The sequence below is a fragment of the Diospyros lotus genome, chromosome 2 (assembly GCF_014633365.1).
Source record: "Diospyros lotus cultivar Yz01 chromosome 2, ASM1463336v1, whole genome shotgun sequence".
Taxonomy (NCBI): Eukaryota; Viridiplantae; Streptophyta; class Magnoliopsida; order Ericales; family Ebenaceae; genus Diospyros; species Diospyros lotus.
The window spans coordinates 16643369-16658762 of NC_068339.1; the positions used below are offsets into that span (position 1 = coordinate 16643369).

A 15394-nucleotide genomic window follows, 5' to 3' on the forward strand; every position below is an offset into this window, starting at 1 on the left:
GCAAAGGCCTTCTAGATCTTACACATGAAGCGCAAAGTGCAATTGCACGTTCAATTGAAACAAAGCACAAATATTAGAAAAAGTAAAGAGAGAATATAATAACTTAAACTAAATTACTAGATAATACCATCAAGACAAAAATTCATGCTAAAAGAGACTAAAAGAGGGTCTTTTAATTCATTTTCAATGATTTAATTGAGATAGAGAAAGTCATCTTCATCATTATAGTTCTCATAATCTTGCTCATCAATGCCATCTAATTGACTTCTTCAATCACAACTGGCCATGAACTAGAAGTTGAAGCTGGTGTTCCAGTTATTGCATGGCCTCCTTTGCTTCTAATGTTAAATCTAGACTCTTCGACTCTACCTATATATTAGCAACAGCAGCCAATGTCAAGAATTGCACTATGCACTTAAGCTGGCTTAAGTATGCTTTTAACCACCCTGATTGGACCTACTGATTCACACACTTGTACCGTGTGGATGTAGGGTACAAACTCATAAACTTGGCCTACTTTGGCAACGGCACATGGCCATGCACCTTCCACACCCCCCCCCCCCCCCCCCCAAAAAAAAAAAAAAAAAAAAAAAAAAAACCCACCACATGAATACGCACAGCTTTGGTGCAATTGCCAAAACAAAAAGAAAACTAATGATTAACCTTTGGTATTTTTGGCACAGAATTTCTTGTGTGTATATGTTAACCTCTTTTTTAACCTCTATCAATTGAACATAGTATGATGGAAAACCTATGTTTTAAGGATGGTTATGCTTAGTATTATGCATCTCCACCCCATAAACTCCTTGCATTTGGTTTTTCCCACGAAGACATAAAAAACATATACCCTCAAGATCTAAAGATCTTAGTTCATCTATTGTTTCCTGCTCATCAATAGAGTTATTGAGTTCATAACTCACATCTTCTGCCACTATACCTCCTTTTCACAGGGAGACGAAGTCTTAGCAGTTAATGGGGTGGATGTGAGGGGAAAATCTGCCTTTGAAGTGTCATCTCTGCTGCAAGGCCCCAGTGAAACTTTTGTCACCGTTACGGTTGTGTTTTTGAACCAATTACATATTGGAGTTTTGATGCTTTAACTATTCTTTTATGTAATGTTCTCTGTCTTGGTTCCATTTTTGGTTCTAGGTCAAGCATGGAAATTGTGGACCGGTGCAATCTATTGAAGTTCAGAGGCAACTAGTTGCTCGGACCCCAGTTCTTTATCGATTGGAACAAATAGAGAATGGGGCTATTTCTGTTGGCTATGTGCGCCTGAAGGAGTTCAATGCATTGGCAAGAAAAGATTTACTCATAGGTATATATATATATATATATATATTGCTAATTATGGGTATATTTTATTTTACAATACAGAAAGCTATCCATTTTGTTGCAAAATTAAATCACAGGACTTAGTATTGACACTTTTTCGTAAAAGGAGAAGTTCCCTCTTGTTGATCTATTGTAGTGGCTGATCCTGATTTCCCTTCAGAATTAATTGGCCAGAAGTTCTCCATAGACAAGTTCATCCCAACAGGGCTCCTTTATTCTCCTCTGTTACTGTTATGCTGATTCCTGTTTATGATGCAATCTTCATCTTGTCGTCACTGCTATTCCTCAAAATTATTGTTTGTTACTTGATGTGTGCTTTAATTTGTGATGATTTTAGGAGTCTATTATTATTGGTTAAGAAAATTATGAAATATTTAAGGGCCCATATTTTTTGTTCATTTTATAAAATTTTGGAAAAAACAGAAAATACCAGTTGAGTAGGGTGGTGTTGTTTCTGGAAAAATCAAACAGATTTTTGTGGTTTTCACAAAAAAAAAAAAAAAAAAACCAATGTGGTATGTCCATTTGTATTGAAAACAGAAGTTAATGAGTTTTTGGTGAAAACATGGAGCCATCAAGTGTTTGTTGTATTTATTTATTTGTTTATTACTCAATATTCTCTAAGGATCTCATTCTTTCACCTTCTCCTCTTTTCTTTCCTGCACCAACACCACCAGCTTTTTCTCTATAGCCAAAGAAGGCTTCATCTCTTCTCCCTTATTCCATATATTACCTTGTCATATGACCCTTAAAACTCATATAGTACCTAAGAGTCTTTCACTTAATCTTCCTTAGTATCCTTACCTCTCTTACTAAATACCTATTGCATTCCATCCACTCACTCACCTCATAGGAGTCTATTGATCTTCTCATATGACCAAATCATCTTAATCTTGCCTCAAACATCTTACCTTCAATAAGAGCCATTTTGACCTTATTACGAATAACCTCATTTCTAATTTTATCTTTACTTGTATGTCTGTAAATCCATCCTAACATCCTCATCTCCTTATTGCTCATATTTTGCCATAATTTAGTGCTTTAGTATCCAATTTTTTGTACCATATAGCAAAGCTAGTCTTATAGTTGTCTTGTAAAATTTTCTTTTTAGCTTCAATTGAATATTACATTCGTAGTTATTAGTATCATACAGTAGGCAATACATATTGTATGATACAATACGAGATACATGCTCAATGATATGAATCAAAGATTGTATCACATTTTGCTTTGTATTGCAACACGTATCATGTGTATTGATATGATATGACGTGTGTATCACACAATACAGGCGATACAGAAACGCAGTTCAAGTGGAATTTTTGCAGCCTGGTCACTGTGAACAGTCCTGTAAAATGCTGCTGAGTCTAAAAATCAAATCAGTTTAATATTCAACCAGTCATGCAAGACTGCAAATATGGATAGTCAGATGGGAATCTGAATGGTCATAACAGATTCCAGTGCAAATTATTGCTGGCTACAGTACTGAGTTCAAAAATATACATCAATAACCAGGTTAAAAAAACCCTTATGATTAGCATATGAATAGTATGTTGAAGATTATTGCCCTCCAAGAAAGCTTACTTCTGGTCTCTGCCCAGCATATGAACAGTCTCTCAACTCTCTCCACTCTTTCCTATTTGTCAGACTTATGGTTAATTTTGGATTCTGGGTAGCTTTTGTTAGTGACATACACGATATCAATATTGTTAAATTTGGGTTAAAATTATTGTTTTGAGTATTTTCTTCATGTTATAGGTATAAACATCTTTTATATTATATTTTTAAGCTATTTATCAAATTGTTTCTGTATTGTATGAAATGATGTGATTCACAATACAGAAATTAGGCCTTCTGATTCATGATATGTATCTCAATTTGACAGTTGTAATTACATCACATAAGACGCTGGTTGCATTTTTCCGGTTAACATGCCTTAATTCTATGGTTAACATCCTCATTGATCTCCCCTTATTTTTGGATGATTGATACAAGATATCTGAATTGATCTCTCTTTGGGATGATTCTGTTAGAATATCTTGGGGATATTGCTAGGATATTTTATATATTCTTTGTGATCTCTTCATAATTTTTTATTACCTTTTTAGGTTAGTGTAAGACCTTATATATACCCATTGTATACCGTCTATTACAATACAAGGATACAATATTCTCTTACTTTAACATGGTGTCAAAGCCATGTACCAAACTCTAATCCTAACTAGCACTGCAGAAGTCATTCTCACTGTCGCATCTGACCAGCCATGCATATTTTACTAGCCGTGCCTCTCACCAATTGCGCAACTCATGGCCCATGCCTCTCACCAATAGTGCATCTCACTTCTTGTCAGTCTCACTGGTTTCGCCACCTCAACTAGTTGTTCTCCCTGTTGTGCGCTATTTAGAGATTGTGCTCCTCCCATCTCCATCTAACATTGTCATAATCTCCAAATGGTGCACGTCTAATCTCTGATTGCACAACTTCCTTTCTTGTGCAACCTCTGGTTGCCATTGTTGCTACTCTCTTCAGTCAGAGCTATCGTCTGTTATGATGTCTACAATAGTGTGCAACTGTTACTTCATTTACCTGAGTGGTTTTCATGAGTTGGTTACCCAAACTAAAGTTAGCTAACCTTTAGTTTCCTGAGTTGGGGGGGGGGGATGTTAGATTATATTGGGGATATTGCTAAAATATTTGGAGAATAGTTTAAATCTTTTATGTATTCTTCGTAATCTTTCCATTGTTTATTACCTTTTTAGGTTAGTCAAAGACCTTATATATACTCATTGTATACCTTCTAGTACAATAGAAAAATACAATATTCTCTTACTTAACAGATTCGATGATCTTTAAATTTTATTGTAACATCATCCACACTTGTAATTTTACTAAATTTACATTCCATATATTTGAATTTGAATCTACTTAACCTGAAACCTCTAAATTTTAAAATGTTTTTCACATCTCGAGCTTAATATTCACACCTTTTATCTCTTCCACTAAGACAATGTCATCTGTAATTACACTTCAACTCTTAACATTTTACATGATGGCAGCAGTTAGAAAACATTGTGTTAGTTTAATAATTTCGCATTCCTGTACTACAATGGAGCTCCTAAGGCATACACTAGGTCACAACTAACATATTATAGAATGTACTACAATGTGTAAGTTTCAATCTCTTTACAATTGTAGGGCCAGAAGTGAAAGCAGAAAAAACCATTAAAGATTCTCCTATACCCGTATCAACAAGAACAGCATAGTGCAGTGCTTGAGCATGACTTGGCTGCATAATACTTGCCTGAAAAATTTGTGCCAGTGGGTTTTTTAGCACCTTATCCACCTGCCCCAAAAAATACATTTCAAGCATCTCATTATGTGGGTTGCCTATAAGAAATCTAGCTTGCCAGTCATTTCTATATATGGCCTTATTCTCCCTGAACAACCCCCCCCCCCCCCACACACACACGCACGCACGCACACAAACCAAAACACGTGTGTGCGCTAAAAGGAAAAAAAAAGAAAAGAAAAGAAAAATGTAGCACATACTCCCTCTCTCTGTTTCTTTTCATAGTATTGTGATTTTGTTGTTTTGTGATTGAATTATGGGGAGAAATTATTCTTGCAGCAATGAGGCGACTCCAAGACTTGGGTGCATCATCTTTCATTCTTGATCTTAGAGATAATCTTGGTGGACTAGTTCAGGTTTGATACCTTAGATTCCTACATGTTCAATTTATGAAACTTGAGTTGGAAAATTGTGTTCCATCGATTCCCAAGTTTATGTTCATATTCTGAAGATGAATGCATAGTAGTTATCTTTATCACATTAAACACTGTCAAAGGCAATATGTAATGGATAACTGATGATCTGAATCTGTTTCAGAGTGCTGAAATGTCCTCTTATTTCCTTGCTGCTTCTTTCGTTTTCTCTTTCATTCTTTTGATTTGCCGAGCATTCCTTATTTTTTTACTTTATCCAAAGAAAGTGAAGAAGCAAAAAGTGTAGCATGTGCCTGCTTTTTGTCATTCTGTTTACTTGCTTGTTAATCTATCTACTTATTTTTTGATAAAAAAAATTAGATATCATCGTTGCCCTGATCTGCCAACCCATTTGCTTGGTATTGCATACAAGCTGGAGGGCCTAATTTGTTGATATTTTGCTGTTATTTTGAAGCTATTCTAAAATTATCTTTTTATTTTGACATTTTTTTTCATGAAGGGTCATATCCCCCCCCCCCAAGTGACTGAGCATTTAAAAGTTGTAAGGTTTGTTTTATGTTGCTTATTTCAGGCTGGAATTGAAATTGCTAAGCTCTTTCTTAATGAAGGGGATACGGTATGTGATTCTAGTCAATCTGTGATTTTGTAAATTGTAAAATTGCTATTTTAATAAATCCCCTTGCTCCCAGTTCGTTTATCATTAATTTAAAGTGAATATCATGAGCGTTGGCACAAATAATGAGTGTGTTTTCCTTCTATGTGGGAGTATTTCAATATTATGGGATTTTTTTTTTGGCTAATGAGTATTGTGGGTTTCTGATATTATGCCCATATCCAGGAATTGGATGTAAAGCTGTGGTGTTATACATAGAAAGTATGAAAATGCTTTAGTTCTTTTTCCTCGGCTTAGCTTTTGACCCTAACAGTACCTAATCTAGAAAGGAAGGCGAGGAGTGGTTCAGAATACTTAGAAAAAGCATTAATTAGAAAACTCTGTTGCTTGCTGGTTCCTTCAATCAAGGGAGCAAGCGATGAAGAATATCTTCTTTCCTAGAAAAATTGAGGGGGAGGGAGAATTTTTGTAAATTTTACCACATTTCTTGTTGAGAGTAAAAATAATTATATAAAAAATAAAGTTAGACGTCTATCTAAGAATTTAAGCTCTTAGATCAGATGGTAGTTAACAATTCAACAGTTCTTTTGCATGGATTTGTAAATTCTAGGTGACTTTTATAAGTGAATTGACATTATGAATACCATACATGTATCCAACCTTGCCCAGTGGGACAAGGCTTGATATGTTGATTTGTTGTGGTGTTAGTTTTCACATGAATTGTTGACACTGATGCATCTTGCGTGATGTGGACTACCTACGTGGGAGACATAGGAGAGCTTCTGAAGCTGTAGAGTGAGATTTAGGCATGGAAGGAATTATCATTGTTTCCTTGTTTTTATAGTTGAGGAAGGATACTTCTTTCCATCTCTCTTCTTTTTTTGTAATTTTTGGATATTTTTGGTTTTATAACTGCAGATGCATCTGTCCTTGTATTGCTCTTTCTTTTATCTTTCTGTAAAGGGTTCATCCCCTTATGGGTGTATTTTTGTTGGCGGTTTACTTATCAAAAGGAAGAGAAAATTTCTATATTCTGTTGATGTAGATGAAGATTAGTAACAAGCAGGGTGTGTTGTCCAATTGTTATGTCACATACCTCATGGCAGTGTCACACACTGGTTAGCTGAATACAAGGGCCAGAGAAGGGTAACGGGGGAGCAAGAAGGAAAACAAAATGAAGCACTTTTCCTTAATACAGTCCTTCCATTGCATACTTTATTTCTTAGCTCCTTAGGATACTACTATTGCTTTGTCCATACTCTCACCTTTTGTGGGAATTTCAGAAAGGCAAGATCTTTGGATCTTATTCTGAATATTGTATGCAATTTAATCTCCATTTCATGGATGGAAGCTCTAGGCCTTGCAGGAAAATGTTTAAGCTTTCCTTTATGCTAAATACTGGACCATTTGAACTGGACAAGGTTTCTTGAGACTTCTTCTGGTTACCAAGGTTGCTTTTCTCTAGCTTCTAGAGGTATTATCTAACCAAGGTAGCATCATGTTCCAGTGGGTTACTGATATGTTTGGTGGCAGCCTTCTTTTTCTCCTCTCCTACTTTTTGTAGGCTATTCTATATGTTCAGGTCAGATTAAGATGGTATGTTGACCACCTTCGCCCCTCCCTGAGCTTGTTGGCCTTCACCATAGATGGAAGAATACTGTGAGATGGATGATTTATTTCCCGTCCCTGGGTAGTTTGCCGCAGTTAGCTCCTGCATTTACTTTCTTCTTTTCTTTACTGGATGTGAATTGGAATTTGCTGATGAAAATGCCAGTTATTTTCTTTTACAGCATTTAATTTTCTTCATTGTTAATAAATATCACAATGACAAAGATAACACCAGTTACTCTGCAGTTTTGTTCTACAGTGGGTCTTTGCTGATGACTCGTTGTGCATACAAGCTTCTTTTTCTTTGATTCTTTTTTCCTTCTTACTCGTGGTCCCCTTTCTTCAATGTCTTGACAGTTTCCAAAGTTTTCAAATACGGTATGCATGGTGTTGGATTTCTTAATTAAGTCCACTTTGGTTTGCATGTCAAGAGATATTCTCCTTTCCCCACCCAGTGTGATTAAGGCTTGTGATCCTTGTTGTCAAGGGGGTTTCTCTTTTCTTCTTTTGAATCTCTATAATTCAGTTAAACTGTCAGCCACATTATGAAACAATTTTTCATTGTTTACTAGTCCTTCGAGTTACAGAATAGTTGAACTATTTTTATCAAGGTGCTTTCTTATGGCAGATTTATGGGCAGGTGATTTATACTGTTGGAAGGGATTATCAGTTCCAAAATAATATTACCGCAGAAACTGCACCTCTGATTACAGCTCCTGTCATTGTATGTATTCTTCCTTAACAACCACTTATATGGGTATTGCCTTTGCAAATGAATATTTATCTAGGATTTGCAGTTCAGAATTCTATAGAAGTCTCTCAGGTCGATGGCATACTTTTTAATTTGGAATCTACTTGTAGGCTTTATAAACAAGGACTATGCACTTTTGATTTCTAGAACTGGAATATGGAATGCAGTACAGTAGACATGTCATCTTTGGCCATTGCAGGAAGACAAATAGAATTTTGCTATATTGTGTTGCTTCTAGCTCATCATTTATGTCAGAAACCATAACTGCTTATCATTTATTGGCTTTACTGCATATCATTTAATGTGCATTAACCAGTTAGAATTATGCAGATTGATGTGAGTATTGGCAGGTCTAATCTTGGTTCAGGAAACTTTTATTGTAAAAATTGTCTTGTAATTTACTCAGCAAAACCAACCTTATCTGTGCCAGCTCTGTTTGACTAACCATCCATCCTTAAAGTTAGGCTGGTGTTCTTTGGAAGATACTTTGAAGGTTAGGCTGGTGATAATGGTATGCAGAGCTTGTGAACTTTGATACAATATGCTGATCCTGGCCCTAATAGACTCTTTTTTTATAAATACATTTATGGTTAAATTAACCTGAAACTGGGATAATTTTTTAGTTGAATGGATCTTTTCAGTATTTTTTAATGACTTGGTTACAAAGTAGTTTTGCTTATTCAGTTCTGTCCTATTATAGTCTTAGTTTTATGGCTAACCACTTAATGTCATCATTAGAGCAGGTTTTGGTGAACAACAATACTGCTAGTGCAAGTGAAATAGTAAGCAGCTGAAAATATTCCATTGTGATTTGTGATTATTAGGGTTAATGTTGTGTTGTAAATAGTTGTGTGCATTCCAGGTTGCCAGTGCACTCCATGATAACTGCAAAGCTGTTCTTGTTGGGGAAAGGACTTTCGGCAAGGTGTGAATGAATGTATATGTTTCTGGCTGCAACACTCAGATTTATTTTCTTTCATTTACTCTGCATAACAGGTGTTTGATCAGAAACTTAAAACCCCTTGTTATCATTTCCAAAGAACTTTGATCTTAATATTAAGTTCTAGTTTGGGTAAACTATGAAACAAAGCTTGTAATTTTGAGGAAAGAATTGAATCATAATGCCTTTCCCTAGCCTTTTTCTCTACCCATCTTTGACTAAGTGGTCTCAAATTGTTCATGATTTTTTGTACTTAGTTCTCAAGCATTGAATGTTCAAGTTGTGAAAACAGTATCTCTGCAAAGCAAGGGCAAGGCTACATATACAAAAACGACTGTTCTACCCCTTACAAAGCAGAGAGCCTTGTGAAGGCCAAATACATATTTTAGCCCCTGTATTTGTGTGTTTTTTTTCCATTTAGATATTCGAACTTTTTGTTGTTTCAATTACATCCTTAAACCATGCAATTTCGAGTCCATTGCACTCCTGAACTTTTTATTATTTAAATTACACTCTTGAACTATGCAATTTCGAGTCAATTGTATACCTCAACAAATGTATAGTTTAGGAGTGTAATTGAAATACAAAAAATTCGAGTGTCTAAGTAAAAAAAAAACGTATAAGTACTGGGGCTAAATATGTGTTTTGCTGCCTCATGAACTGTGGGTGTTTTTTCATTATTATTATTGAATGTTATATGTGGATGGGTTAAGTACGCCAAAATTCTAATGTTGGCAGAGTAAGAGTTCCTATTGAGGAATGGGAACACTAGATATTGAGTGCTATCCATGTGAATCAATTTTGTCCTGCTGATTGCTTTAGATTGTTAACAGGGTCTAATTCAATCTGTATTTGAACTGCATGATGGATCTGGCGTGGTTGTTACTGTCGGGAAATATGTAACACCAAATCACATGGACATCAACGGCAATGGATTAGAGCCCGACTTTCAGAAGTTTCCAGGTAACAAACCTCTTACTCTTCTCAGCAAATTGAAACAGGTTCCACAAGATCTTAAGATAATTCCAATATGCAGGTTTGAGCGAGGTCAAGGAGCGTCTATCAAGATGTCATACACCAGGCCAAGGATAAAAAACAGGTCTTCTGCTCTCTATGTCTATTCTGTTTTGTCCCAGCATGATTTGGTACTAATTTTGGTCATGCCCGTATGATGTAGGTTCTTCGTCACTAGCAGTCATGATTTTGCTCACGATTCTAGTCAGCCGGTGGTATGATTGGTTGGCCGGTCTCTTGGTTCTGCTACATTTCACAGTGACATTAGCTCATGATTGCCAGAAGTAAAATACTATGCATACTCCAGTATTTTTCGTACTACATCTGACTTTAATCTTTAGATAAAAATGGATCAAGGGCCTGTGGATTTCTCAAGAATCACATCAACTAACACCAAGATCATGGCCATTGCCAGGGGAAGAATCCGTTATGCAATTTAAGAACTCTTTCACCATTCTAGCTTGGGAGAAGAGCCCTCTAGGAGGTAATTCTTTTCTATGCATTATTTGGGGTTTTTTTTTTTTTGAACCATGCTACTTATACACTTCAAGCCTACACTTTGGGTTATACTCAAGCACACAAATGACCAAAATGCCCTCACAAAAATTGCGAATTTGCTTCCCCTGCCCTTGGTTGCCTCTCCTCTTTCCCTTTCTTCCCACGATTGTTTGATGCATTGCTGGTCGGCATGAGGCAATGCTACACAGCAATCAGCGTAAGACGAATGTGACGACAGGAAGATGGTGATTGGGGATTGTAGTGGGCAACCGTGGGAAGAAGGGGAGAAAGAGGAGAAATGAGGCAACCAAGGGTAGGGAAAGTAAATTTACAATTTGTGTCAGCATTTTGATCATTTGGGTGCTTGGGTGTGACCCTCAAGTGTACAAAAAGCATTTTTTTTTCTTTTTGATATATGAAATAGTACATGAATAAAAATGTTCTATGGTGACGATTATTCTCGAAAATTATATTTATGTTCTTGAACTTTTACGATTTTTTTTTTTTTGTGGAATTCTAAACTTTTTTTGATCTCAAGTGTGGCCTAGAACTTTGGCCAAAAGCATATTTATATTCCTAAACTTTTATATTTTTTTCTTGTGAAATCTTAAATTTTTTGTAGTTTTAAATGTATCTTTGAACTGTATAAAATCACTCATTTAAACACTTTACTAACAAGTGTACCAAGAGCACATTTTAGGTACTTAAATTAGTGATTTTGTACAATTTAAGGGTATATTTAAAATTACAAAAAATTTAGAATTCTATAAAAAAAAAATGTAAAAGTTCAAGGACAAATTTAAAATCATGAAAAATTTAGGATTTTATAAGAAAAAAAAATGTAAAAATTTAGGGTATTTTTGACCGATTGTTTGTCTGAAAGACAGGAGAATGCAATAAGCATTTTGGGAAAATTGTGGAAGGCCCTCCTCCCTCTTGAGGTTACATGGTGGGACAAGTCGGACCTTTTCCCGTACTCCTGCAGCTGGAAATTCGAACTTTCTTCTGTTTGTTTTTATGTGAGGCAGTAATGGTTGCCTTGTGATATTATTGACGAAAAATACATTTTCATGGTAACTTGCTCTGGTTGAAGGAAACGATTTTTAGAGAGGTCTGGCATTAATGCAATTAGATTGTGTGCGAATGCAGTATATGTGCTGTGTATTATTAACTAACTTAAATTTTTGTTCAAAACCGTAAAAAAAATTTCATGATTAAGATGGTTTAATATGCATAATGAGACTGAATAAAGTACTAAGAGAAAATTAGGGAAATTTGTTGCGGAGGATGACTAAAAAAAATTGTGAAAATTCTTTAAAACACAATGGGATATAAAAGGTTTATAGAGATGCGGGAATAGTTAAAATTTATGTAATTAACTTTATTAAGATAAATTTATTATAATAAATTATTTTTTATTATTTAAAAATATGGTTTACACAAAAAGACATTAAAGATTATTGTCTTATTTGCCACTTCACCTACTTTGCTAACTTTAAGGAGATTAGAACTTGAATGATTGTTACTATATAAATGGGGGTTTGAAGATAACATTAATATATCTGTTTAAGCGAAATATGGTTTCCTATGGATCAAACTAATTTTCTATTCTAGGAAATCTTCCACTTTGCACATATGCTAATTCCTCAAGATCAGCATATCCACCGCAGCATACTTTTGACAGAAGAACATGGCAGTACTAGGACTGCTCTCTCTCTCTCTCTCTCTCTATCTCTCTCTCTAGCTTTAGCTTTTGAGCAAGTCCCATGAACAGGAAAAAGTAGGGCAGAGAAAAGCCAGGAAAATGCCACTAAATCACTGCTTAGATTAACTCTCAGTTACGATGAGAACAAACATGAGATTTAAGTTCCAAACGCATCAATCTTTTCCCCTTTCCCCCTTCCCCCTTCGTAAACATACCTTTTTTCCTGTTTTGTACATGCCCTTGCTTGCTGTTTTCAACTAACCGATGCCTCTTTTCTCAAGTTTTCTCATATTCCTTGTGTCTTTTCTTCCGTCTCCGGAATAAGAAAGCTGATTCCTCAAGCTTTACATATTTATATATATACACTCACAACTTGATGCTGGGAAGAAAATTAACTTCTCTGAAGCAAACACAAGCTGATGCTTCTCTTGATCCAAATGTTATATCATTGTTCTAGACGAAAAGGCAATCAACAAACTTCTTAACTATGACCGTTGCTAGATCAGAGATGGCTGCAATATTTCTTCAGAGTTTCTTATTCTTCTTCTTCTTCTGTGTTCTACTGAACTCAGGTGACGTTTCATTCTTGTTCTGCTTCCCTTAAGCTTCACAATCATACCATTCAATGTTCATCAAGTAAGAGATTCAAGACTCAGCATTTTTGTGTGCCACCAGTGTTGCATTTTTTGACTCACCATCTAGATATAATGCAGCAGGGCTACATTTCAATTAATCTAGAACAACACTTCAACACTTGTTTCACTGCTTAGGCGAACCTGATTCCAAAAGTCGATCATCTATGCATAATTCGAAAACGGCTGGTAGATAAGAGGAAACAAAAAATCTCGTGGCATTTCTTTCATCTGAGGATGTTCTGTGGAACAGCATAGTGCCTTAACACAACTTGTTGCTGGCTGCATTCACATTTACGGTTTCAACAACTCATTTCATGTGTTTTACAATTGCTAATAGCAATCGTTAGATCTTCTAACATTCATCTGGCTCTGTGATGCCATGCATCAAGAACCAAATCTGAAACAATGCAACTTTTCAAATGTGCATTCTGTTAGCAGGATACCATACAACTTTGCATGTAGAGAAGGGAAAGAATAGCTTACCCTGATTTTGGATTTCTTCAGGCTCAAGCATTGCAGAAAAACTTCCTCCAGAAGGCACCAGGCAGAGCCGGAAACTGGACAACGAAAAAATTCCAGTAATGTTCTTACCGTCTGGATCAGCTTCCCAACTTGATGCTGCTATTCCCATTGTCAACCCTAATCCTCCATCCACGGAAACTCCTATAGTAATGCCTGAAGGGCCTCCGCCTCCAACCACCACAGAACCAACAAATTCTCCTGCAGTGCCAGTGAACCAGCCACCTCCAACCACCACAGTACCAACAAATTCTCCTGCAGTGCCAGTGAACCAGCCACCTCCAACCAGCACAGAACCAGCAAACCCAGCACCGCCAACCACTGCAGGGTCGGGAGGAGCTTGGTGTGTTGCAAGCCCAACTGCATCACAAACAGCTTTGCAGGTAGCTCTTGACTATGCATGTGGTTATGGGGGGACAGACTGTTCAGCAATTCAACCTGGGGCAAGTTGTTATAATCCAAACTCTCTCCGTGACCATGCCTCGTATGCATTCAATGCATACTACCAGAAGAATCCAGTTCCAACTAGCTGCTCTTTTGGAGGAACAGCACAGCTTACCTACAATGACCCAAGTAAGATAAGTTCACATTTTTCCAGCCGAACATTTTACTTTTTCCCCAAGTCAAATGGTCTGACGCTGCTCTGAGATTGATATCCAATTTCTCATTTGACCAATCTCCAAGAATTTGTAGATCTTTTTTTTTTTTTTTTGCAACCATTATTGAAGGAAAAAAAAAAGCTAATTTAATTGAGTCAACTAATCATGTGTTGAATTCAATAATTAGGCTAGAAAAGAAACTTTAACCATTCAGAACAAGTTCAGTAACTATTATGCCACCAAACATTTTCCACTGTAACTATTAACTTCTATTAGCCCACAAAGTTCTGCTTAAGACTACGGCCAGGCCGTTGAATAACTTCAACATTTTCACCCTAATTTTTCAGATTCTAATTTCCTAATTATCCCCCTCATTTTTTAAAACCACCTAAAATTTCTGCTTCTTGGTTATTGTTTCAAGAAGATTTTACTTTTAACCTTGATGTTTATCGGCACTATTTCAGGTTCTGGAAACTGTCATTATGCATCACCAAAAACATCTACATCAACACCAACACCAACACCACCGACGATGACAACACCAACACCACCATCACCAAGGTAACTGCAACAAAGCCGCTTCTAATGTCATTCATCCTGCCAAAATGCAACTTACCTCACGAGCTATCCGTGTTTGCAATTACAGCACAGCTTCACCGGTGAATCCTTACACCCCTCCTGTACCCTCAATTTATGGTTCAGAACCGACAGCCAGCCCCAGCTCAGCAGATTCAACGTTGCACAACCTACGGGTGCTCTTCATGATGATTTGTTTGATGCTGCTCACAGGACATTGTCTCTAGACAGTAAAATAGGAAATTGAGTTGTTCTCTCTCTGCGGTGACATGATCACCCAGTCGTCTCTACATTCTATGTGGAGTACCAGAGTACCAAGAGGACACCATGAATTTATACGATGTCAGGGGTTTTTCATTATAAGATCATTGCCATACTTCGTCTACTTATGAATTGTAGTTCAAGTAAGGAGCCAGGAGAAGATGAAGAAGAGTTAAGATAGTCAGTACTTTGCAGTTACTACTACTACATACTAGTATGATTCTTATAGCGAATTCTGCAGTTAACGAAAGTACTTAGTCAAGACCTGTTAATTCTAGGAGTCTTTAGTGCAGAGACATGTACAATAGCAATCAACTCACCAAGTTATCAGAAGAGCAATAAACTACTGCATTCAGTACTCAACATATACAATTGTCTTAAACATATACAAGGCTGAATCAGGATGGTCATAAACATATACTCTACCAAGCCACAGAAAAGTAACTACAGTGTCAAGAGAATATTTACGCGGGCATATCCCCTCATGTTTTACATGTACATGATGATATTTGTCATTTGATTCCCTGATGGCACTTATTACTGGTTTATTTTGCAGAACAAAATATTAATTGTACAAACTGATAAGTTGTATTTCCCTCAAATACAATCATCTCAT

The 15394-nt window shown here is 36.3% G+C and overlaps 2 protein-coding genes across 7 annotated transcripts in view; both read left to right on the forward strand.

Moving 5' to 3' along the window:
- Positions 1-11665, forward strand: part of LOC127794432 (carboxyl-terminal-processing peptidase 1, chloroplastic) — a 55569-nt gene extending 43904 nt beyond the window's left edge. The window contains exons 4-15 of one of the 6 annotated variants that reach the window (XM_052325499.1): positions 951-1055; positions 1150-1318; positions 4965-5041; positions 5631-5675; positions 7909-8004; positions 8775-8813; positions 8894-8956; positions 9805-9934; positions 10008-10070; positions 10149-10269; positions 10401-10469; positions 11367-11665. In XM_052325499.1, the coding sequence (XP_052181459.1) occupies positions 951-1055; positions 1150-1318; positions 4965-5041; positions 5631-5675; positions 7909-8004; positions 8775-8813; positions 8894-8956; positions 9805-9934; positions 10008-10063 (780 nt within the window). In that variant the 3' untranslated portion in view covers positions 10064-10070; positions 10149-10269; positions 10401-10469; positions 11367-11665. Of the gene's footprint in view, positions 1-950; positions 1056-1149; positions 1319-4964; positions 5042-5630; positions 5676-7908; positions 8005-8774; positions 8814-8893; positions 8957-9804; positions 9935-10007; positions 10071-10148; positions 10470-11366 lie in introns of all 6 variants that reach the window. The other 5 variants (XM_052325498.1, XM_052325496.1, XM_052325495.1 and 2 more) reach the window with 5 other exon arrangements.
- Positions 11666-12010: 345 nt separating this feature from the next.
- Positions 12011-15394, forward strand: LOC127794433 (PLASMODESMATA CALLOSE-BINDING PROTEIN 1-like). Its single transcript, XM_052325502.1, has 4 exons — positions 12011-12760; positions 13328-13915; positions 14406-14502; positions 14588-15394. Exons 1-4 carry the CDS (start codon positions 12676-12678, stop codon positions 14742-14744), a joined length of 927 nt encoding a protein of 308 aa, XP_052181462.1. The 5' UTR covers positions 12011-12675; the 3' UTR covers positions 14745-15394.